The sequence below is a fragment of the Colobus angolensis genome, unplaced genomic scaffold, assembly GCF_000951035.1.
Source record: "Colobus angolensis palliatus isolate OR3802 unplaced genomic scaffold, Cang.pa_1.0 Scaffold283, whole genome shotgun sequence".
NCBI lineage: Eukaryota > Metazoa > Chordata > Mammalia > Primates > Cercopithecidae > Colobus > Colobus angolensis.
Window position 1 is genome coordinate 1,455,975 of NW_012116077.1, and position 24,637 is coordinate 1,480,611.

Below are 24,637 nucleotides of genomic sequence, written 5' to 3' on the forward strand. Positions count from 1 at the left end.
TCCTGACCTCGTGATCCACCCGCCTCAGCCTCCCAAAGTGCTGGGATTACAGGCGTGAGCCACCGCGCCCGGCCTCTTTTTTTTTTAAGATAGAATCTTGCTGTGTTGCCCAGGCTGGGGTGCAATGGCATGATCTCAGTTCACTGCAACCTCCGCCTCCCGGGTTCAGGCAATTCTCCTGCCTCAGCCTCCCAAGTAGCTGGATTACAGGCATGTACCACCATGATTTGCTAATTTTTATATTTTCAGTCAGAGATGGGGTTTCACCACATTGGGCAAGATGGTCTTGAACTCCTGACCTCAGGTGATCCATCCGCCTTGGCCCCCCAGAGTGCTGAGATTACAGGCACGAGCCACTGGGCCCGGCCTCAAATGTTCTTTCTGCATCATTTGATATGACCATATGATTTTTCTTCTTTAGTCTGTAAGTATGATGGTTTACACTGATTTTCAAATATTGAACCAGCTTTCTGTCCCTGAAATAAATCTCACTTGGTCATGGCATATAATTCTTTTCATATATGTTACTGAGTTCTATGTGCTAATATTTTGTTGAGTAATTTTGTGTCTATATTCATGAAAGATATTGGCCTGTAGTTGTCTTTTTTGTTGTTGTCTTTGGTTTTAGTATCAAGGTAATACAAGCTCTTCATAAAATGAATTGGGAAGTGCTTCTCCTATTCTGTTTTCTGGAAAAGATTGTGTATAATTGGTATTAATCATTCAGTAAACATTTGATAGAATTCCTGAGTGAAACTATCTAGTTCTAAACATTCCTGTTGGGAGTTTTAAAGTTATTAATTCAATTTATTTCATGGTTATAGGATTATTCAAATTATGTACTTCGTTGAGTGAAATGTGGTTATGTGTCCTTTTGAGGAATCAGTCCATTTGTCCATTTCATCTAAGTTGTGAAATTTGTGTGTGTAGAGTCATTCTTGGCAATCCCTTATTGTTCTTTTGATGTGTACAGTCTTTAGTGATACCACCTATATTGTTCCTGGTATTGATAACGTGGATCTTATGTCTTCTTTGTCTTTGTCAGCCTTGCTAGGTGTTTGTTACTTTTATTAATCTCATCAAAGAACCAGCTGTTTCATTAATCTTACCAATTTTTTTCTTTTTAAAATTTCATTGATTTCTTTATTTCCTTTCTTCTCCTTACTTTAAGTTTGTTTTGCTTTTCTTTTTTGATTCTTGGTATGGGATCTTAGATTATTGATTTGATACTTTTCCTCTTTTCTATTGTAAGTAGTACTTAGCCTTAAATTTCTCTCAGCACTAATTTAGCTGCTTTCCACAAATTTTACATGTTGTCCTTCATTTTCATTCACTTTACTTTGTCTTTTGATTTCTCCTGAGACTTATTTGACCCATAGATTATTTAGAAGTGTATTGTTCGATTTCCAAGTGTTTTGAAATTTACCTATTATCTTTTTGTTACTAGTTTCTAGATTGAATTCCATCATGGTCAGAGGACACATCTGTATTTGATATCTACTCTTACAAGTATGTTGCCATTTGCTTTATGGCAAATGATATTTTCTGTCTTAATATATATTCCAGCGGTGCTTGAGAATAATGTACGGTCTCATGTTGTTTGGTAGGATATTCTAGAAGGGTTAAATTATTCCTGTTGGTTGATGGTGTTCTGCTATATCCTTGTTGATTTTCTGTCTATTTGCTCTATCAGTTTTTGAGAGAGGGGTATTGAAGTCTCCAACTATAATTGTAGATTTGTCTGTTTCTTTTTCAGTTCCGTCAATTTTTGCTTCAACTATTTTGCAGCTTTTACTTGATTCATATACATTTAGAATCATGGTGTATTCTTCCTTGATGGATCATTATGTAATGTATCTTTGCTAATTTTCTTTGCTCTTAAGTCTGCTTTATCTGCTACTAATGTATCCACTTCTGTTTTTCTTTGACGTTTGCATTATATATCTTTTTCCATCATTTTACTTTGAACTTGCCTGCAACTGTTTTGTTTAAGTGAGTTTCTTATGGACAGCACATTTTTGGGTCATGTTTTTTAATCCACTCTGCCAATCTTTGTTTTCTAATTGATGTATTTAGATATCTGCATTTAATGTGATTATTGTTATGTTAGGGCTTAAGTATGCCATTTTATAGTATTGTTTTCTCTTTGTTCTATTTTTCTTTTCTCTGTTTTCATTTTACTGGCATCTTTTGGGTTATTTAAACGTTTTTTAGAATTCTATTTTCTTTTACCTATAGTACTTTCAAGTATATTTGTTTGGATAGCTTTCTTAGTGATTGCTCCAGGTGTTATATATGCATAAATTACCAAAGTCTACTCGTTCTCATTATTTTACTAATTTGAGTGGAGTATAGAAACTTTATCTCTCATTATATTTCCTTACCCTCCTCCATTTATACTAAAATTATCTGAACTATTTTATGTACAATTAGAAACACATGCGGCCTTGTTATAACTTTCGCTTCAACTGTCAAACATAATTTAGAAAACTCAGTCAGGATGAAAGTCTATTGTTTTAAACCATATTTTGGCATATCCTGTTCTTTCTTCCTGATAATTCAAGATTTGTTCTTTTATATTTAATTTCTGTTTAAAGAACATCCTTTAGCTGTTTTTTTATTTATTATTTATTTATTTTATTATACTTTAAGTTTGAGGGTACATGTGCATAATGTGCAAGTTTGTTACATATGTATACTTGTGCCATGTTGGTGAAGGATAGGTCTGCTAGTGACAGATTCTCTTAGTTTCTCTTCATCTGAGAATATCTTGATTTTCCCTTCATTCCTGAAATATATATATATATATATTTGTGTGTGTGTGTATATATATATATATATGTTTTTTTTTTTTGCTAGGTATAGAATTCTCGGTTGACAGTACTGTTATTTCAGCACTAGAAAAATGCTGTGTAACTGCCTTCTGTTCTTTTGGTTTCTAATAAGAAATCTACTTTAATTGTTTTTCCTCTGTAAGTGAGGTATTATTTTTCTTTGCTTTCAAGATTTATTTCTGCCTTTAGTTTTCGGAAGTTTGGTTATGATGTGTCTTGGCATGCATTTCTCTGAGATTATTTTGTTTGAGGTTCACTGAGCTTCTTGAATCTGTAGGTTTATTTCTCCTTCCAAATTTGGCCACTTTTCAGCCATTATTACCTTGAGTACTTTTTCAGCCCCACTTTCTTTCTCTTCTCCTTCCAGGATTCTGTTGACATGAATGTTAGATCCTTTCTTGTAGTTTCCTAGTTCGTTAGGCTCCGTTCATTGTTTTCATTCTATTTTCTCTGTTATTCAGATTGGGTAATTTACGTTGTTCTATTTTCTAGTTCATTGATTATTTGCTCTGTCCCCTGCATTCTGTTGTTGAGCCTATCTACTGAGCTTTTTATTTTGGTTATTGTATTTTTTTAATCCTAAAATTTCCATTTAGTTATTCTTTATATCTTCTATTCTTACTTTCTATTTCTTTGCATGTGTTTTCATTTGTTTTGAGCCTGCTCATGTTATTTTTTGAAACATGTTTTATGATGGCTGCTTTAAATTGGATATTTTTAACATCTCTATTATCTTGGTGTCAACATCCCTTAATTGTCTTTTTAAATTAATTTTGAGGCCAGGCGCGGTGGCTCACACCTTAATCACAGCACTTTGGGAGGCCAAGGCAGGTGGATCACTTGAGGTTAGGAGTTCCAGACCAGACTAGCCTGGCCAACATGGTGCAACCCCGTCCTTACTAAAAATACAAAAATTAGCCGGGCATGGTGGTACACACCTGTAATTCCCACTACTCAGGGGTCTAAGGCACGACACTCACTTGCATTTGGGAGGCAAAGGTTGTAGTAAGCCCAAATCACGCCACTGCACTCCAGCCTGGGTGATGGAGTGATACTCTGTCTCAAAAATAATAATAACAATAATAATTTTGAGATCTTCCTGGTTCTTGGTATGATAAGTGATTTTTTTCCTCTACATTTTCAGTATTTTCTTATGAGTCTCTGGATCTTACTTAAACCTTCTGTTTTAACTTACTTCCTCTCACACTCTTTTGGAGAAATTAGGAGGTGTTGCCTCATTCATGCCAGGTAGAAGTTCAGGCTCGCCACTTGGTCTTCATTGACACCAAAAGGGAGGGGTCTCCTTGTTATTGTTGTGTGCTGGTGGGAGTTCTGGATCTCCCCTAGAGTGATACCTTCCTGGCTGGAAGAGGTAGGAATGCTTCATTGTCTTCCACACTTGACCTCCACTGACACTATATGGGTAGAAGTGACCTCATTACTACTGAGCAGTGGTGAAAGTCCTATGCAACTATTATGGGCTGAGCTATAGGGTCCCATCTTTCGTCTAAATCCAGCCTGCCTTCCAGATTATTCCCTGAAAATTCCTTTAACTAGAGTAGCTGGTCTTCCAGTAGCTATCAGGATGTAGAGCACTTTACAATAGCAAGACCCATCCTCTCATCTTTGCCTTTGCTCGTCTTTCAGGTGATGGAGGTCAGATGAAGGCATGACATAATGGTTAAGAGGAATGATTGTAGTGTGATCAAGCATTCAGTTCTTCTTTGCCTAAAACCTTCTTTGCTTAAGTTGCCACGTGGTGCCCATCCCCAACCAAACTCCTCAGCACTCTGCCAAGTCAAATCCTGACACTGTTTTCCTGGCCACCTTTTAGTTTGTATCACTGTATTCCTCAAATGTCACGTGTTTCTTGTGTTTGAAGTGTCTTCTGTCACCAGTAAGATATGTGTGGCATCTGTGCCTGGTCTTCCTTAGCCTATAACACTGAGACTCCAACCTTGCCTAGGGCATGATGACCTAAATTATTTCGGTTGCCCAACAGCCTTCTGGATGTTTCAAGAGTGTCTTCAAGCCAAGCTGAACTCTTAACTTACCATGCTCTTCCTCCTCTCTCCACAGTTTAGTTAGTGGCATCACCATGTCTATGCAGACATCCCACACCAGAAACTCTGGAGGCATCTTTGACTCTTCCCCTGTTCCCTAATCCCATACATTCAGCTAGGGTCCATGCCGATCTTGACTCAGTTCCCATTCTGCCCCCAGGCTTCAAATATCCATCTCCAGGCCTTTCTGTAACCTGTGTTTTCTGAGGAATATAGGGTTTTTAACACCCTTTGAGGCTGGAGGTCCTTGAGCTCCTGAAGTCCAAACTTGGGATTCCTTGTGAGTTTCTGAAATAAATAAAAACTGAACATTTCCATAATTACTTAATTCTCTGGGTAGTTTAACATCTATAGTGGTTAAGAGTTTGGGCTAGAGGTCATAGCTGCCCAGGTATGAATCTTGCTAGTTTCATGACCTTGGGCAAGATACTTAACCTCTCTATGCCTCAGTTTCCTCATTAGTGAAATGGGGATAATGATAGTACTTACCTCAAAGGGATTTAGTTGGAATTAAATGAGTTAATACAGTTAAATTGTTTAGAACTTGCCTGGCAAATAGTAAGTGTTCAATAAATGCTGTTATTATTATTTTCGTTATTAATATCTACATTATCTTAGTAGCTCTTGAAGGCACTGGTTTCTTATACTAAGAATATACTGTACGGTTATTGTATAATTTTGCAGTTTTAGTGGAGAGGGACAGTTAGTAAAAGGGCAAGTTAAGTTACACAGACTTCATAAGTCCAGAAGCATCACTATATTACTGCATAGTACAGTAATTGTTCATAATAGTGTCCCTTGTTTTCTTTTTATTAATACCAGATTTCAATCAAATTAAGGTCATGAAAGTTTAATTACTTATGCACTAAAACTTACTAGAAAATATAAAACATCTCATTTTCTGGAATAGATAAATGAGGCTTAATTGTATCAATGAGCTACCAGAATCATGTCATTAGGGAGGTCACCAGATTGTTGTAGTTAGCAAAGGACTCTTTCCCAATTAGGAAATTAATTTTTCTATTGAGACTTAGTAACTGTGGAAATTAGAGCATTTGTAACAAGTTTTTTTTCCTTTTCTTAAATATACCACATTCAATCCACCTGTTCTTTTAAATTCGGAACTGAGGGCTTGTGTAAAAAATAAAATGTAGTTCCATATTAAAACCAGTTATGATCAGGAGGAAGAAAGGGAGAGGTACGAGGATAGAGAATAGAAGCAGGATACTTTGATGTGTAGCAGTCACTATGTATCTGGTACTTAACAGCTTACACGGGTTTGTTTGTTTTTCATTTTGTATGGGGCTTTTACACATGTATTATGTAGTTCCTTAGAATAGTCTTGTGGTAAGGCAATTATCATCTGACCCATTTTATAGATGAAATGGAGGCTTACAAAGGCGATTTCTCCAAACTCACTGAGCTAAGGATGTGGCTGAGCTTGAACTCAAACCCAGGTCTTCCCTCTCTTTGAAGAAAGAAATGGGGAGAAAGAAACTGGAAGAGAAAATACCAGTCATTTTTGAGGTGTTGGCAGTATCATTTTACTTTCATTCATTCTACACTCTCATCACCTCTTCTTTCAAATGTTGATCAGCTAATTGTTCATATGACACCTTTACTGCACCATCCTAGAGAGTCCATGTGAATGGGTATTTAATCCTATGGAAATAATTTGCTGAGCTACAGAGGTAGTGACTAAGGCAGTGTCACACTAGAAGCTCTGTACTCTTAATCTAGACTGCAGAAGATTATCTTTCTTCTCCTGACCCCCATTTTAAAACTCTGGCAGAAAATAATTAGCCTAAACGATCTCCTTGGTGGAATCATTGCACTTGGCATTGTTAGAAATACAAAGAGTATTATATATCTAAAAGTTTCTCCAGTATTTACGTTTTTCTGTTAGTTTCCAAAATCTGCCTAATTCCCGACAGACTCCACATAAAGACATGGTATAACAGGATATATCCATGGTTTCTCATTCCTTTCTGTCAAGATATGAATGGTCTTTAAAGGCTCCACTTGCTGCAATGAACCAGAAATATCTTCAAATCTTTAACAAAAGACCTACGTTTTATGACTTTGTAAATTCATTTAAATTTGTTTCAGCAGGAGTGAATAATTTATTATAGCTGTAAAAGGAAGGAAATATGTCACTTTTCTTAACTAAAGTAATTCAGAATTTCAAAGAATGGCCCTATTTGTAAATAAATTATGCATGTGGGATAGGGATGGTTTTGTCTCTGTAAGTAAAGCATTTTTTAAAAAAAATAGTAGTAAAACCTTAAGACACAAAATAAAGGATGAATTTATGGTGTCTTTGGTACTTATAGTATGTGTGGCAGATTCATGTTGACGTCTGGGGATTCCAATTTTTATATTTTTATTATATTAGAAAAAATATTTTTTTCTTACACTTGGAAATAATGAGATGTGAAGGAAATTTTCATGCAGTATATAAAAATGTATTTAGATTATTAAAATAATTAAATTTAAGTGTGAAAAGATAGGGAATGTCTACTTAGGTAAATATTTTTAGTTTTTTTTTTATAGACATGGGGGTCTCATTGTGTTGCCCAGGCTGATCTCAAACTTCTGGGCTCAAGTGATTCATCCACCTGAGCCTCTCAAAGTGTTAGAATTACAGGTGTGAGCCACTATGCCTGGCCCAAAATATAGTTTTAGAGCTTGCTCATCACTGCCTAGAAATTATAGGCTTAGCTTTTGTTCGTATATACTTTGTAAAGTCTCTTACCTTGACCTTTCAGCAAAATGTATAACACCCTCTACGTTTAAATGAAATAAATGTTATTCCATCAACCAGTGACCATGGATTGCCCCTGAGGTGAAAATTACTAGAGTTACCAATATGTAAGAGGTTGGGAAAATATTTCAAGTGGATCAAAATCATTGTTTTAATATTGTATTTCATGTAGCATTGCAGATGAAAGAGGAATATGTAATTTAAGAATTTATTTCATTTTTTAGAAAAAATACTATATATAATTTTGGTAAATAATACAACCACTAAGAAAGATAATCAAATAAATGCCAGTGAAATTTTCATCTACATTAAAAGCTGAAATTTCTAGATGTGGGTTGCTTGATTATATCTTAGAGCTCAGGACTAGAATGATGTAATATTTTATTTTTCTATTACAGATGACTTGTTTAAAGTTCACAAGCTTAAGCCAAATCTGAAGTGGCGACAGGCTTTTGACAGCTACTTAAAAACTCTGCCTCCGTACTACCTATTAGTATGTATTTGTGTGTATATATGTATTAACTGTATCAATGATGATTCTTGTCACAGAAAATGTTAGTGATCAAAAGCTTTTACTGTTGCAATAAGAGAGATATCTTTTTATTTTACAGATATTTGTGTCGTCACTGTCTTCTCAAATCATGTGTAAGAGTTTGGAGATGTCATGGCGGCACAAAAGAGAACTGTTTTCTCTATTTTATTCCTTTAACTGCCATGGTTATTTTTATAAAACACATCTATGTTTCTCTTATTAAAAAAGTAACCTTATGAAATTATAATATTGGAATTTAAGAATAAATAGATCCGGATTCATATATTACATCAACTTCCCTTTTTAACTCTAGAAATTCTCAGTATGGGGTTTCCTCAGTATGGGGTTTCCCTCTGTAAAAAGAAAATCTGAAGACATTACAGTTGCCTATTGCCTCTTAAATGTGTCCTAGACACAGCATGAAGTTGGGGCACTGGTGGTGGGTGGTGGAATCTAAACAGATTAAGAAATGACTTGACCTCATTTTGGTTTTTATAATGTGAGGTATTCATGATTTTGAACTGGTGATATAACCTAAATCAAGATTACCAAAATCATTTCAGAGGTTGATGTGACAAACTTTAAGCCAAGTTTCTAGAGGTGAAAAGGCAGAATCTTAAATGGTACCATTGGTGTCACTGGGAGGAGAAATTGGGGTGTGTTACTGTTTACCATGGCAGTAATGGGGCAAACAATAAAATGCAACGTGAAATGATTTGATGATTTGGGAAATAAGATTGAATGCAATTTACTTGTTTGAATTTGCTGTTACTTGCTCTTCTTATCCCACTCTCTTCTGATTTTTTTTACTTTCTGCTCCTTACTTCTCTGCTATTTTCATTGCCACTTTTTAATGTTCCATGTTTGGTTTTATGTGCAGCACCTTGACTTCTAAGAAATGAATCATGTCCCTTTGCCCCTTATAACTGAACTTTGAGTATTTTAAGATTTATTCTATTCTTACTGTTGTGTATTTTGTTTCCTTATAGCCATTAAAGAAAGCACTAAGGATGATGGGAGCTCCAAATCTGATATCAGATAATTTAGATTGTGGACTTAGTTACAGTGTTATCTCTTACCTTAAAAAACTCAGCCAACAGGTAGTATTGGTAAAAACAAACAAACAAAAATCCTTTGCCCTCAGAAGTGCATTTCCTTATTCTTTAGTGTAACTGTAATTTTTCAAATTAAATGTGTATATATCTCTACACTTTATGGATTAGTAATAATGTGATTCTCTATGGCTTCTAGCTTCACCATTAAGCTGCAGTTAAGGGTCTGTCAGTATCATTTGATGCTGTGCCATTTCTCCTTTTGCCTGCCAGTTTGTCCTACCCACAAGCTGGTTGATATGGGGCAGAGGCTTAATAGACTTCTCTCATGGGTCACATTTTGTCTATCTTCAACCTAGTTCCTCCTCAGATCACTCTGGGCTACAGCATCCCTCCTGTTTAGATCAGCACACTGAGGCATGGTGTGATTGAATGACTTGTCTGAGATTAGTTTTCAGGCATGTGAAGGACTTATACTCACATGCTAGCCCTTGGATAAAGAACTATATGCTTTCCCCTGGAGAGTGGGGAGATGAGACCAGTGTTCCTCACACTGGAGGGTGATAGACCCCAAGGGGAACTGAAGAGTGGAGCTCAGTTTCCTCTCTTCTCACCCTCCACCTGTTCCTCATTTGCCATTATTCACCTTGTCCCTTGCCTGCCCCTCTCTATTAGTACCTCATCCTCCACTCACCGTTCCTTATCATACTTCTCACCTCTACTTAGCCCATTCTTGTAGGATGGAAATATTTGAGAACTACTGAGTTAGAGCTTTACTTCCATATGAATGTGTTACGTTATATGACAAACTAATGCAGCAGTTTTACTTACCTTATGCACAAAGGTATTCCCAGGTAGGGGACAATAGTAGCATTCGCAGTGGTGATAATGCTTCAAGGTGGATGTGTTTGGAAGTTTGGCCTTTAGGAAATGGAGAGTAGTGAGAAAAACATCAGATTTCACCAAAGAACCAAAGTGACTCCACAATTGGGATGCCGACACACCTTGCTAGGAACTGACAACTTAAGTATGGTCTGGAGCTTACCAGCTCCTACCAGTCCAGTGTGCTTATAAGTGCAAAAGAAAGTAAGGGCAACCCCAGATTTCTAATCTACCAAGTATCCCCCTAACCTCCTTACCTCTCTGCTAATAGATTTTTTTGTGGTTGTTGTAAATGTTTTGGTTTGGTTATTTATTTATTTATCTATTGAGCTATCGATTTTTTTAAAATTTGATGTTTACCTAAGCCTTTAAGGCTGTGTCACCAAGGTATGGCCACAAGGAAGAATAGTGTACAGAGATTTTAATTAATGCAAGTTCTGGGACCTTTTGGGGCACATGTATCATTTTATGCATGAGCTTTCAAGACCATTTAAGGAAACAGACGCTTCATTTTCTCTTATCTCATATTTCATGACTTAAGAATTTTTTAGCGATAATAAGCATAGACTTAATTCCAATAATTAGGGAAAATTAATAAGTATCTCTGACCAAACCACAAGAAATCCAAAATTATTTTAGGTTTACCAAACATTGGTGGAATTCCATCTTTTTGAGAAAAAGAGAAGATCATAGCTGATTTATAATAGCTCAGATTACTAATTTAATAACTAGGTCACCGGTGTTTCTTGAGCCATTTCAGATTTATGTAAAACACAAAATATGCCAAATATATATTACTAGAATACGCTCACGCAATATTAATCAATATGGTATCACAATGCCTATTAAGAGGCTTTTTACAAATTATTTACTTGGTAATATCTGTTAAATTAAGCATTATCTTCTAAGACCTTTTTTGGATAGTCCAATATTAGAGATAAATAGTTCAATTTTTTCAGATATAATGCCAATCGATGAATTTTAGCACTAGTTTACATACATAAATACAGAGTCTTAAACCTTTATGTCTGAGTCTGAAATGAACCTGTTCACTTAGACTAGATTTTATAGTAACAAAATGTGCTTTTAAATGTCTATGAATGCAATTCTTATTCATGGTTTTTATTCTCTCCATGATTTTATTATAATTTTGACACTAGACGAGAAAGAAAAAAACAAAAACAAACAAAAGCCATATTATTTGTCTTTCCCGCCCCCTATCTGTTTGCTGTGGTAGTGCAGAGAAGCACAGGAAAATGTTTAATTATCCATTTTTCTGTGATTTGTAACTGAAAATTGTTCTGTGGGGTTCTGAAAGTATTATCTTTCTTAAGTAGTAAAAATGACAGTGGTAATGTAGATTTTTTATAACACATTGTGTACTTTCATTTTAGACCAAACTAGAGTCAGAACGAATACTAGCATCAGTGGGGAAGAAACCTCCCCAGGAAATTGGAATTAGAGTGAAAAATCATTCTGGAGGTGGCATGTCCTTGACTCACAATAAAAATTTTAGAAAACTATTGAAAGAAATCACAGGGGAAACTGCGCTTAGGCTGACAGAATTGAATACCAAAGAATTTGCTGGCTTCCAAATTGGGCTCTTAAACAAGGTAAATTGTGACATAAATAGTTTGTATTTGTTTGAACTTGTCTGATACATTTACGTCTTTCATATTCCTTTAATTCTGAAATAATGGACAATCCTATTTTGGATTTAGTAGTTAATAATGGACCAGTTTAGGAATTGTCAGCAGATATCAATATGGAATTAAATGGACAAGATTTATTTTGTGGATAACGCCCATGAAAGATAAAGGGGAGATGAAGCTGGAGTAGGCAGGGAGAGCTTCCAAGCCAAAAGCTGACCCATCACCTATGAGAGGAATGAGAAATGAAGAAGAATTGAGTGTGAAGAAGCTCAGACATTGGTGTAGCTTGGATAAAGTCTTGGCCAGCCCAGTGGGGACCTCTAGCACCAAGATTTCCCATAGAGAAGGACCATGCTGGGCAGAGCTGGCCAGGCCCTAACACCCTGCCATTCTCTGTTACTGGCCATGGGCAGGCTGGGAAGGGCATGGCCTCAGCTCAGTGCTGCAGCACCCTATGGTACCACAGCAGCAGGAGGCTCTCTGCTAACTGCACTCCTTGCAGGATCAGCCATTGCTTTCCTGAGGGGAGATCCCAGCAGCTCACCTCCCCTCCATGGCTGCCAGATGAATACATCTAGAGTACAAGCAGTGGTCCTGCAAGGCGGCCACAGGTATCAATCTGGGGATTTGGTGTTTTAAATGAAATATTTGAAAAGGGATAGTCCCAGTGGCTTTAATACCCTGCAGGTGTGTTACAACGCAGAACAAGGCTAGCAAGTGAAATTTTGCCACTGGGAAAATTCTGCTGTAGTCAGTTGTATTGATATAATGCTCTTCAATAACATTTTAAGAGAGATAAGTATTACATTTCTATATTAAAAGCCTCATGAATAGCTGAAATTATTTGTTTCATTTCAAATAGGATTTGAAACCTCAGACATACAGAAATGCTTATGATATTCCCCGTAGAGGTCTTTTAGACCAGCTGACCAGAATGAGATCCAATCTGCTGAAAACACACAAGTTTATTGTTGGACAAGATGAAGGTAAAAGAACTGTGAAATACTTTTTTTTTGGAAAATGCCAGGCACCTTACAGGAAGGTGTTTATTGCATAATGAGTATTTTATAGTATTTTAATGTATAAAATACCTGTTTTCACTGAAACCCTATGTCTGTTTACCAGGCACATTTTTTTTTTTCAAGTTTAAGGGCAAGTGTGCATTAATCAGCACGTACACTACACTTGCCATGCTTTAGCTATTGTAAGCTTCAAACAACCCCAGGAAATAGATACTGTTTTTATGTTCACTTCATGGACATGGAAACTGAGAGTGAGCATTTTAGTAGTTTGCCCAAGTTTGGCCAGTTGGAAAGCGGCAGAAGCTAGATCTATGAGATTTCCCAATCTGCACACCCAAACACTATAACACCCAGCCTACTGTGATAAACTCAGTAGAGAATACCTCATTTAAATGAAAGTAATCAACCTAATGGTATCCAGGATAATTGTGACTATTTACAAATTCCGTTTACTCCATTTTGTTTATTTTAAAAAGGCTCACCTGTTTACTAAAATGAGCAAATATTATTCTGGCCAATTCCCTGAAATTATACACAAAGTTTTGTGTGTAAGAGGGCTTTTCTAGGAAGAGAACCTACAGATTTCATCAAATTCTCAGGGATTAAGACCTACTAACCGAGATTCTCTGGATGATAAGAGAATGCCGTAGAGCCTAGACTCTTTGAAATGCAGAAAATATGTGGTGATTTGAGTTGGGATGGTGGTGTAGGGTCAGCCCATTCTCAAACCTGGTTTGAAGGCAAGGGAGTTGTTCTAACCCTAGCGATGTGAGCCTGTAGGCAGTAGTAATGGTAGACTAAGTTATGATTGGGGGAAAAGAGATGATTCTAGATCCTAGAATGCTAGATTCGAGACTTTAAATACTATTTGATGCCAAGACACACTGCTAAACCAAACTATGATGTCTTCTCAAAAGGACCATACGCTTCAGCTATAAGCATCAATTCCTTTTCCTGTGATTTTGCAGATTCCCTTCATAGTGTTCCAGTTGCACAAATGGGTAACTATCAGGAATATCTGAAGACATTGGCTTCTCCACTACGAGAGATTGATCCAGACCAACCCAAAAGACTGCATACTTTTGGCAATCCATTTAAACAAGATAAGAAGGTAGGATACCTATGCCTATGTCTGCCTAAATTGGGATATTCTTGCTATATAATTATTTTCTTTTTGGCAAGATAAATACAAATCAGAGGTTCTCCATTTGTTTGTTTAAACAATAAAATATGACACCAGGGCTCTTGGTGGGAGCCTCCTGATGCAAGAGTATGTTGGCTGAATAAAGTCAGAGCTGCCATGTATTGGGTACTAGTAGGAGCTGGTGTTTTAAATGATCTCATTTAATACTCACAGCTGTTCTGTAAGACGAATGCTACTGTTTGTCCTTTAAAAGGGAGAAATCAAGGGCCGCAGTGGTCAAATACCTTACCTGTAACACAGCACATAAGAGCAAGGATTAGAATCCACGTCTTTCTCACTCCAGAGTATATATTCATCCCACCACACACTAATTTCTTTAATATCGAAATCACAGTTTATTTCCTGTTCCCATGGTTCATATTTGTAGTGCTTGACCTAGAAAACGACGAATACGTCCCTTGAAGTATGAAGTACTAAGTGATGTTGTTTTACTTGAATGGTCCTACTAAAAATCTAAATGTGGGGTGTGTGTGTGTGTGTGTGTGTGTGTGTGTGTGAGTGTGAGAGAGATATACTGACTTGCCCATTAAAGCATGAAAACAGATGGGATTATAGCTGCACTCATGGAGGAGACCATTGGTATTAAGGCTCAGACCACACAATAATCTCTTTTGTGACAAGACTAGATTCAGAGGTATTCCACCTCACCTCAATCCTCAATTAATGGTAGTCCATCTCACCTAAATCCTCAGTTTATTTTTCTGTGCTTCGCTTTCCTCATTTTGTAGCACTGGGGATAATAATTACACCTAACTAGGCTGGATGAGGTGGCTCACGCCTGTAATCCCAGCACTTTGGGAGGCCGAGGCAGGCAGATCATTTGAGGTCGGGAGTTTGAGACCAGCCTGGCCAACATGGCGAAACCCTGTCTCTACTAAAAATACAAAAATTAGCCAGGCATGCTGGTGGGTGCCTGTAATGCCAGCTACTGTAGAAGGCTTAGACAGGCGAATCACTTGAACCCTGGAGGCGGAGATTGCAGAGAACCAAGATCATACCATTGCATTCTAGCCTCGGCGACAGAGTGAGACTCCATCTCAAAAATAAATAAATAAATAAATAAATAACACTTAACTAATAGAACTCTGCATGATATTAAATGAGTACATGTACACTGTTTACAGCATGAACAGGCATATAGTAAATTCTCAGTGAAAATGTTTTCCCCTTTCTGTATTGTTTATGAGTAAAAAAGTCCTTTGGAAAAGTCATTTAATATGATTTTATTCAAATAATGAGGGCACATGTTCTTGGATTGTTCTTGGATAAGAACAGCTCTTGGCTAAACTTCTACACTGCTGCCTCTCATCTTTTATCTACCCCCAAGAGTGAAAAGCCTCCTCACTGCCTGCCCAGCATCAAAGTGGGCATATTTGAATCCCTGTGAGGCTGCAGATGGGGGAGTTACATTTTCCACCTGCCTGCCTTTCAACATCTACATGTAGCATACTATACAGTGATAATCAGTGTTATTTAATGATATGAGTTTGAAGCACAAAAAAGGAAAGTATTTCCCTTATGAAGGGTTGATGCAAAGTGGTTTGTATGTCTCTCATTTTGATTGAATAATGCTGCTTATTTGCATACTTTCTGTTTAATCATTATTGTAGTATGTTTTGCTTGGAACAACATCCTGTATGTTAGTTTCCTCCTTGTTCCATTTAAATTGGATTAAAATTGAGTTGCATTTTTCTAAGAACAAAGTTGGGGTGGAGTAAGGTAAATCTTCGGCCCATGATTAATATTTATATTAGTTAATCTCACATGGGATTTAAAAAAATGAAAGAAAAAAAGACAGTGATACAATGCAAGATGGATTATGTATGCATATTAAGAGTGCTTGCAGTTTTATAATAGTTGCATTTTGGTCTTTAATGAAATATGTTCATTTATGTGTTTTTTAGGGAATGATGATTGATGAAGCAGATGAGTTTGTAGCAGGGCCACAAAACAAAGTGAAACGTCCAGGGGAACCCAGCAGTCCTATGTCATCTAAGAGAAGGCGGAGTATGTCCCTGCTGTTGAGGAAACCACAAACACCACCTACTGTAACTAACCATGTGGGCGGAAAGGGACCACCTTCAGCCTCGTGGTTCCCATCTAATCCAAACCTCATAAAACCCACCCTTGTACATACAGGTATAGAGTAGTGGTTGTGATTTCCTTATGGCTCCTAGAGGACTAAGACGCTAAACAATTTTATTTTCCTTTTTGTATTCCTTCCTTTATGTTCAGTTTGTGTTCATTAAGTAAGCCATTACTAAATCATCTATGTGGTAGGCACAATAAACCCCACAGGGAGCAGAGACCCTGTTTCAAGGATCTCAATCTACATAAGGTGAAAAAATTATATAGTAATTAACAGTAATGAATACATTGCTTAGCAAGTAAATACCACAGTAATTAATGGAGAAATAACGGAAAGAGGTGAGCATGTTTGCTGCAACCGTTTGTAGTAGCTGCAAGGGTGAGGAGGATAAAGCAGGTTTCCCTGGCATTAGGAGCAAGAGTGGATCTGCACTTGCTCTTTGTGTTATCACCACCTATGCATGCTCTAACCCAGTGCAGTCTGGTATCTGCCTCCTTGACCCCACTGAAACATTCTCATCAAGGTCACTAGTGTCTGCAAGACATTGCCATTCCTTCTCTGCAGCCTTTGATGCAGTTATTCACTCCCTCCTCCATGGGTACATTGGGTTCTCAGACACCATAAGCTCATAGCTTTCTTTTCCCTCTAATAGCAACTCCCTTTCATCCTCTTTTTCTGGTTTTGCCTTTTCTTTCCACCTCTAAATATCATAGGGCCTCAAAGCTCAATCCTGGGACCTCTCCTGTTCTTCACTGCACTCTCTTCCTGGATGACCCCATGCAGTCTTGGGGCTCTAAATTTGATCTATGTTTCAACAACTCTGATATTTATATATCTAGAATATTACTTGCTCCTCAATTTCAGACTCAGACTTACTTGTGGACATACATCTCCACTTAGGTGTCTAATAGACAAATAAAACTCAGTAGGTTTCATGATTTTCAACTGAACTCTTGAACTTGCCCCTCTCCAAAACAGCTCTACTTACAGCCTTCCACGTTGCAGATAATGGCACCATCCAGATATGTGCCAGTAAAGCTTTAACATCTGTCAGGGTTGAGGAGCATAGAAAAGCTCTAGATTGTAGTGTTTGCAGATTTCCTTCATGTAAATAATGCTAATATTTATCAATGTCAAGCTATCAACCTGAGATCATTGAACCAGAGTCAGGAAGAATGCTGTGGAGGGCAGTTGTGCCCTGACTCCTGCCACACTTCAGCGCTATTTACCCAGTGGTTCAGGTGACAAACCGTAGAGTCATCATGATTTTTCTCTTATTCTTCCCTTGCTTTGATACCTTTCACAAGTTCAGGAAACTTGATGTTCAACATCCCTAAATCCCACTATTTCTCTCTATCCCTCCAGTGCACACTGCTGTGACCTCTCACCATGCTACTACAATACCTTCTAATCTCAGCTTCATGTTTCTAAACTAGCCCCCATCTATCATATACTCTCTAACCCTGTGGCCAGATAATTATGTCCACATGTATATCACATCATGCCATGTTGCTCCTGAAAACCCATCCTCAACTCTCCTAAGCACTCAGAAGGGACCCTGAACCAGCTTTAGTCTGCAAGACTGCACAGCCTGGCCTCTGTCACCCTCTCCTAACACGGGAGCCCCTGGGGCTCCCTCTGCTGTTGTCTCCCAAAGGCCTGTAGATGGCTTCCCCAACACCAGCCCAATGCTGCTTCTTTCATTTGCTCATCCACATGTACTGTCTGACTGCCCCATGAGGATGTGAGCTCCACAAGGGCAAGGGAACGTTGCTCTCGGGCTGTTTACTGCTGATCCCCAGCTCCCAACACACTGCCTGCCACAGACGATGAATAAATGAAAGAGGTGTCAGATCTGGAGTGAAAAGAAAGTCACTTTTCTGACACAGAAAAGAAGAATTAGGAAGATAATACACTAAAAGGGATTTTCGGTGATGGAGTGCGTTATAGAACTTTTAGCACTAATGGCCGCCTCTATTTTCTCAGAATGTATTTGATGTAAAGAGGAGGCAACTTGTGGTGTATCCAAGTTGTCTGGCTTCCAGCTCAGTAAAGCATGGCAGGTTGTATGTGAATTTGAGAAGTCATGAAATAAAGTGAGACTTGCTGTTTTCAACTTGTAAAGCATAACAAGCTGACACTAACGCATGAGTACCAGGGATCTGTGAATGTGTGTTTAGAGTTGTACTGTCTTACTTGGTTTCCATATGTATTCATAGGGCCAGAAAATAAGAGGTGGTTTTATTGTATTATGTGTCCTGGCCTCAATTTGAGGGGTCTCAGATCGCCACCTGGTATATCCTCCTGCTTTATGAGATAATTTCCTAGAAATTGAGCATCGGAGGGATATACCTGTGGGGTTGACATAATACACTTACCTCACAGCTCAACCTCTTCATTTGGTTTCCAGATGCTACTGTCATTCACGATGGCCATGAGGAGAAGATGGAAAATGGTCAGATCACACCTGATGGTTTCCTGTCAAAATCTGCTCCATCAGAGCTTATAAATATGACAGGAGATCTTATGCCACCCAACCAATTGGATTCTCTATCTGATGATTTCACAAGTCTCAGCAGAGATGGGCTGATTCAAAAACCTGGTATTAACACATTTGTAGGAGGAGCCAAAAACTGCAGTCTCTCTGTTGATGACCAAAAAGACCCAGTAGCATCTACTTTGGGAACTGTGCCAAATACATTACAAATCACTCCTGCTATGGCACAAGGAATCAATGCTGATATAAAACATCAGTTAATGAAGGAAGTTCGAAAGTTTGGACGAAGTAAGTAGTGAAAGAACGTCTATCAATAATGCACCAGGAGGTCTCTCTCATTCTATGATTCACTAAAGATTCAAGCTACCCCTTGAGGTACACTGGGGGCAATATTGGGCTTTCACATAGTTTAAGGCAATTCCTCTTGCTTTAGCTAAAAAGGTACAGTATATATTTTCCTGTTTTTTCCCTTATTTCTTGTAATGTTTCCTTTTGCTGCCATAACATGTTACCAAAAGATTCCTAGCTTAAAACAATACAAATTATTATATTACAGGTCTGGAAGTCAGAATTCTGAAATTATTTTTGCTGGGCCAAAATAGTGTTGGCAGACCAGCATTCCTTCTGCTAGTTCTAGAGAGAATTTCTTTCTTTGCCTTTTCAAGCTTCTAAGGGCCATCTGTATTCTTTGGCCCATGGCCCCTTCCTCCATTTTCATGAAAACACCCTTAGCACTTTTTCTCCTCTCTGACCTCTGCTCCTGTCTTTACATGTTTTCTCTCTGACCTTAACTCTACTGTTTCATCTTATAAGGACACTTGTGCTTACATTGGGCCCACATGCATAAACTTGGATAATCTCCCCATCTCAAGATCCTTAACTTAATTACACCGGCAAAGTAAAGTCTTTTTTGCCATATAAGGTAACATATTCACAGGTTCCAGGGATTAAAATGTGGACAATTTTAAGCAGCTGCTATTCAGCCTGCTACGTTTGGTTAGTGTTAACAAGAGTTGCCCTAGTAGATGCATGCAGATATTTTGATCCGAATGTTTAAAATACAAACTACATCTAACTTTCCACTCACAAAGAACAATTACTAAGGATGTACAATAGTTAAATTTTATTTCCCATTCATCTTTATAAAAATACTGAAGTTTTTTAAATATCTTCAGAATATGAAAGAATTTTCATTTTGCTTGAAGAAGTGCAAGGACCTCTGGAGATGAAGAAACAGTTTGTTGAATTTACCATCAAGGAAGCTGCAAGGTGGGTAAAAACAGGAACTCTTCAGTTTTTCATTTTTGTTTTTAGAGCAATAGGGCCCAGTGCAGTACAAAGAGAGGAATAGGCTCTGCCTTGCTTTTTTCTCAAACCCTGGCCCTCACTCATAGTTAAGGTTGTCTCCAGAAATATTTGGATTTATGTTATCTGAACTCAACTCATTCATCCTTCTAGTTTTATCATAGTCTCAGGTAGGCTTGGGCCCTCAATTGCCACTATTGGTACTTGCTCTAAACCATATCTTTCCATGAGGACAATCTTTATATTCCTATGTAGATTGTAAGCTTCACTTTGTATCCCACACAGTGCCTTGAACATCATGAGTACTTTAAGTATCTTTTGGTTAATAAAATTTCTCTTTATTTTCAGGTTTAAAAGACGAGTCCTAATTCAGTACCTCGAGAAGGTACTAGAAAAAATAGATTCCCACCACCTTCTCAGCAACATTAATCACATCAACAGCAGATCGTCATGTTAGTGCAAAGACCAATGAGAAAAAAATGACAAGTTTTCTGTGCTGTAGGATGGAATGTGATATTGTTGAAGCCTCCAGAAATGTTTGAGTCAAGGGAATTGCCTTCCAGATGCTAAGAAGCAGCAGTGGGGCTTTTGAATTTTATGATTATCTGGCAGTGAAAGCTGGGCTTTTGCCTTAATAATTTTTTTAAGTATGAATTGTTTTGTTTTTCTCAGTTGAGGAAGGTGATGTTATTAATTCAGCAGGCTAAATTCAGTAAACACCGCTGCCCCTACCGCAGGTAATGAGAGGTCACTCTTTTGAACTTTGCCATTCCAGGCATTCTCAGAGTGGCTAGGGGCCACCTGCAAGTGGAGTGCAACTTGGTGCTCTTACTGTGTCCTTCAGAAAGAATAGGTGTACAGAAAAGAAATGGCAATCTCATGTGTGCTGAACAAAGTTTTCAACAATGCCTAGTTGTGCCTTTTAAACCATGCAATATTCAGGATAGTTTGAATCAAAGAAGTAAGAAGCTGCTATTCGGGTAACTTATTTCTCTGTGGGAAGGGGCAGGGAGAGTCACCAAACAATCTACCTCCAACTCTCTTCTCTTTTGTCTAGAGACATTACAAAGTGCACTTGAGGCTGCCCCTAACCTCTGACATTTTTCTTGCATGTGATGATAGAAAGTCTTCGGATGGACTTACACATTCTGTGCTTTGGAAGCACAAGAAGAACAAAAAAATGTGTATATTTCCTTTAATGTTTATACAAAGTCTATATGGAGCAGTATTATTATGTTTGTATGAATTTGCAAAAATTAAAGTGTACAAAGAGATTTTGACTTTGCATATATAAAATAAATCATTTTATTGATTTTCACAAGTTCATTAATGCTGGATAAATTTCTACTTATATGTTTCTTGTGATTTGTTATTCCTTTCAGAAAAAGAGCGTATGCTGTTAAAAAAGATGTTAACATAAGGATTTAAACTTCAAAACATCACTCACAGAATTGAGTGACGTTAGTGAAAATGGCAGAGTAGAGTACCCTGGGGACTAGTCACTTTCAAGAAACATGGAAAACACTGGAAAGAAAAAATCTGTCAGAATCAAGTTTTATTGGAACTCCAGAATACAGTAAAAGGTTTACAGCAATCAAGTCAATCCTGAATTAGGAGAGAAGTCATTGAAACATGGTAGGAGAGCTTTTTGGCATTTCAACCCACCCTTGGAATGGCCGAGTACAAAAGAAATTTGAGGCCAGGTGCAGTGGCCTACATCTGTAATCCCAGCACTTTCGGAAGCCAAGGTGGGAGGATCACTTGAGCCCAGGAGTTCAAGACCAGCTTGGGCAACATGGTGAGACCCCGTCTCTCCAAATATATGTATTTTTAATTAGCTGGACATGGTTGTACGCAACTGTGGTCCCAGCTACTCAGGAGGCTGAGGTGGGAGGGCTGTTTGAGCTCAGACGGTGGAGGCTGCAGTGAACTATGATCACACCATTGAACTCCAGCCTGGACAACAGAGCAAGACCCTGTCTCAAATAATAATAATAATATATACAGACTGACTTCTGAAATGGCATGGCTGTTTACTTCCTACCTTCCTACCCATCTCAAACAAAGAGGGAGTTTTTGCATTTTCTGTTCCTGGTTGCAAAACACAAAAGAAAATGGAAAAATAATTTGTGTGCATTTATGATATGCTTGCTCCTTTGAGACTCTCAAACAGCCAGCACCATCCCTTCCCATAGCCTGCTAGGAGCCAGGATGGCTTCCCAGTGCCTATTTCTTGACCATTTTCATTTAAAAGCACTGTGAGTAGTATTAGCTTTGCCTTCTCTGCCACAAGAGAAAAAGCCTGGTCAAGAGGTGTGGTTTTGGATGCAATAAGTCCACTGCTTCTTGGAGACGTTCCTGGACATATTCAATCGTGTCTTTCCTGGGTCCTTGGAGTAGTTGGTCAGGATGGACTTCCACTCAGTCCACGGGCCTTGGCCTGATTCATGGTAGTCCCAGAGACCTCAGCCCTCTGTGTTGGGCTGGAAGCCCAGAATGGTGTACAGTTCCTCAGGTATGAACCCCAGCAAGTTTTGGAGGTCACACAAAAAGCAGTACATACATATAGCTCTTTCCTGACATCTTATGGAGGATGTTCTTGTCATAATAGTAGTGTAAACCCAGGCTTAGCTTCTAGTAGTTCATCTTGGGCTTATTTTTCCTGATTCCCCACTGGCAGGAAACATTGTCAGGGTTGGCAAGTTTAAACTCCTTCCTGTCCCTATTCCAGCTGATGAAATGACTGGCAAGACTGTCTAACAAAAATTCCAGGAGAAACTGCCGCAGGTGAATAGGTCCACTTTCTGTGAAGCCGGACAGCACAGCCACAGGTATAACAGGTTTGCCTTGCTCCACCGGGTTGCTCCTCTCTTGGATGTAATCCTTGAAATGCACTGTCAATTTTTTGAGGCAGAGAGACTGGCTGCAGTTTTCTTTGAAGCTCTCGAAAAAAGGAACCTGCTGCGCATCCAGTAAGGATGACTGGCTGTTCCAGGTGCCTGAGCTCTCAAAGCTGTCTGCTTCGTGATTTAAACATTAAAAAAAGCAGACAGCTTTAAATGTCTGCACCATTCTCTGGGGATTTGTGGTCTTTAGGCTTCCCAGAATTGTTGGTGAGCAAATTCAAGTTGCCTAAAAAGTCCTGACTGATGGAGCATATTTGAGGCTGACAGAGCTGAGCTGAGACTTGGAGAACATCTGAAACTCCTGTTCAGAGCTGGGCATGCTGGTTGCAGAAGCTGGACACATGCCATCCAGGAGGCTGCCTTCGGGGTAATTGTGTGTTTGCATACCGTAGGGTACCTGCTTTATGCCAAAACCTAACGTATTGTTAAACCAATGAGGAATTGGGTTCAGGCATGAATTTTCTTTATATTGGTCTTTTGTCTTTTCTTGGTTTTCTTCGGTCATCTGGTCCAGATGTTCCCAGAAAATGTCATCCACAAAGTCAAGTACCAGCTCCAGAAAGTACTCCTTTCCAAGGTTATACGATACCTGGCCACTCATGTTAAGCCTCTGGAGATTCACATTCACCAGACTGAACTTGTTGGTAGTGCAGAGAAGCCACTGGCATACTTGCTGCTCACTCCACAGCCAGGGTTTCTTTGGAATGCCAAAGCACTTTTTCTCCTTTTTGAAGCCACTGAAGGTAGCTTTTAAAGCTTGATTCATCACAGCCTTGCTATACAGAGTTAACAAGGGCAATGCACATTTGGCAAGTCATGAGAAATTGAGTCCAAGCCTATTGGCACTTCTTACAGTGTTTGCTCTTTATTTAGAGAGTGAAAAATAGCAAACAGAGACCCATAAAAAGTGTCAAAACCTGGCTGGTGCCTCAGTGTCCCTCCGTAACTGTTAGCCACAGGGGCTATGTGGTCCATATTCTTGATTCTAAAATCATTCATTGTGCTACTGCAGGCAAGTCCGGTGCATGATCGGGGTGGTGGCTGCTCAGGGCCCATGGCTGCTCGGTGTGCAATGTGTTAGAGCACACAGGTGCAGGCATGGGACTGGAAAAGAGACAATCAGGGAGGCTGGATGCAGGCCAGATGGCTCCCAGCACTCAGGGCTGGGGTGACACCATGCTCATCCGTCACTGGAGCAAGTAACTAGCCCGTCCCCCATGTGGCATGCTCTTCAGCAGTGGGGGAAGGAGGGAGGATGGATGGCTGAGGGAAAAGGGAAGGAGGGAGAGGAAGGAAGAGGGGAGGAGAGAGAGAGAGAAGAGAAGAAGGGAGGAAGGCAGGAGGAGGGGCCAATAGCAACTTTGATCAGGCAAAATAAACAATCAGTGAACTTGAAGATAAGTTGATTGAAATTATCCTGTCTGAGGAGTAGAAAGAAAGGAGAATTAAGAAGAATGAACATAACTTAAGAGACTTATGGGATATCATCAAGCCTAACAACATATATACAATAGGATACCCAGAAGGAGAGGAGGAAAAGTAGCATAAAGAATATTTAAAGAAACATTGGCCCCAAACTCCCAGATTTAATAATAGACATGAATCTACACATGCAACAAGCTCAAGGAATTCTAAGGGAGATAAACAGATCCACACTGAAAAGCATTATATCAAACTGTTGAAAGACAAAGAGAATCTTGAAAGCAGTGAGAGAGAAATTGCCTGTCAGAAAAGATCCTTACTGAGATTAACAACCAATTTCTCATTAGAAGCAATGAAAGCCAGAAGGCCATGCAATTACATATTTAAAGTGTTACCAGGAGAAAATGCTGCTA

The 24,637-nt window shown here is 38.6% G+C and overlaps 1 protein-coding gene and 1 pseudogene across 1 annotated transcript in view; one reads left to right on the top strand and one right to left on the bottom strand.

Annotated features, from left to right (window-relative positions):
- Window positions 1-21,222, top strand: part of DDX26B (DEAD/H (Asp-Glu-Ala-Asp/His) box polypeptide 26B) — a 63,331-nt gene extending 42,109 nt beyond the window's left edge. The window contains exons 10-19 of the mRNA XM_011948758.1: window positions 8,060-8,154; window positions 9,183-9,293; window positions 11,522-11,740; window positions 12,642-12,765; window positions 13,770-13,912; window positions 15,910-16,144; window positions 18,505-18,879; window positions 19,767-19,860; window positions 20,245-20,281; window positions 20,954-21,222. Coding sequence (XP_011804148.1) covers window positions 8,060-8,154; window positions 9,183-9,293; window positions 11,522-11,740; window positions 12,642-12,765; window positions 13,770-13,912; window positions 15,910-16,144; window positions 18,505-18,879; window positions 19,767-19,860; window positions 20,245-20,281; window positions 20,954-21,190 — 1,670 coding nt within the window. The 3' untranslated portion in view covers window positions 21,191-21,222. The remainder of the gene's footprint in view (window positions 1-8,059; window positions 8,155-9,182; window positions 9,294-11,521; window positions 11,741-12,641; window positions 12,766-13,769; window positions 13,913-15,909; window positions 16,145-18,504; window positions 18,880-19,766; window positions 19,861-20,244; window positions 20,282-20,953) is intronic.
- A 1,139-nt stretch (window positions 21,223-22,361) lies between these two features.
- LOC105516543 lies at window positions 22,362-23,935 on the bottom strand (annotated as a pseudogene).
- Between the last annotated feature and the right edge of the window lie 702 nt (window positions 23,936-24,637).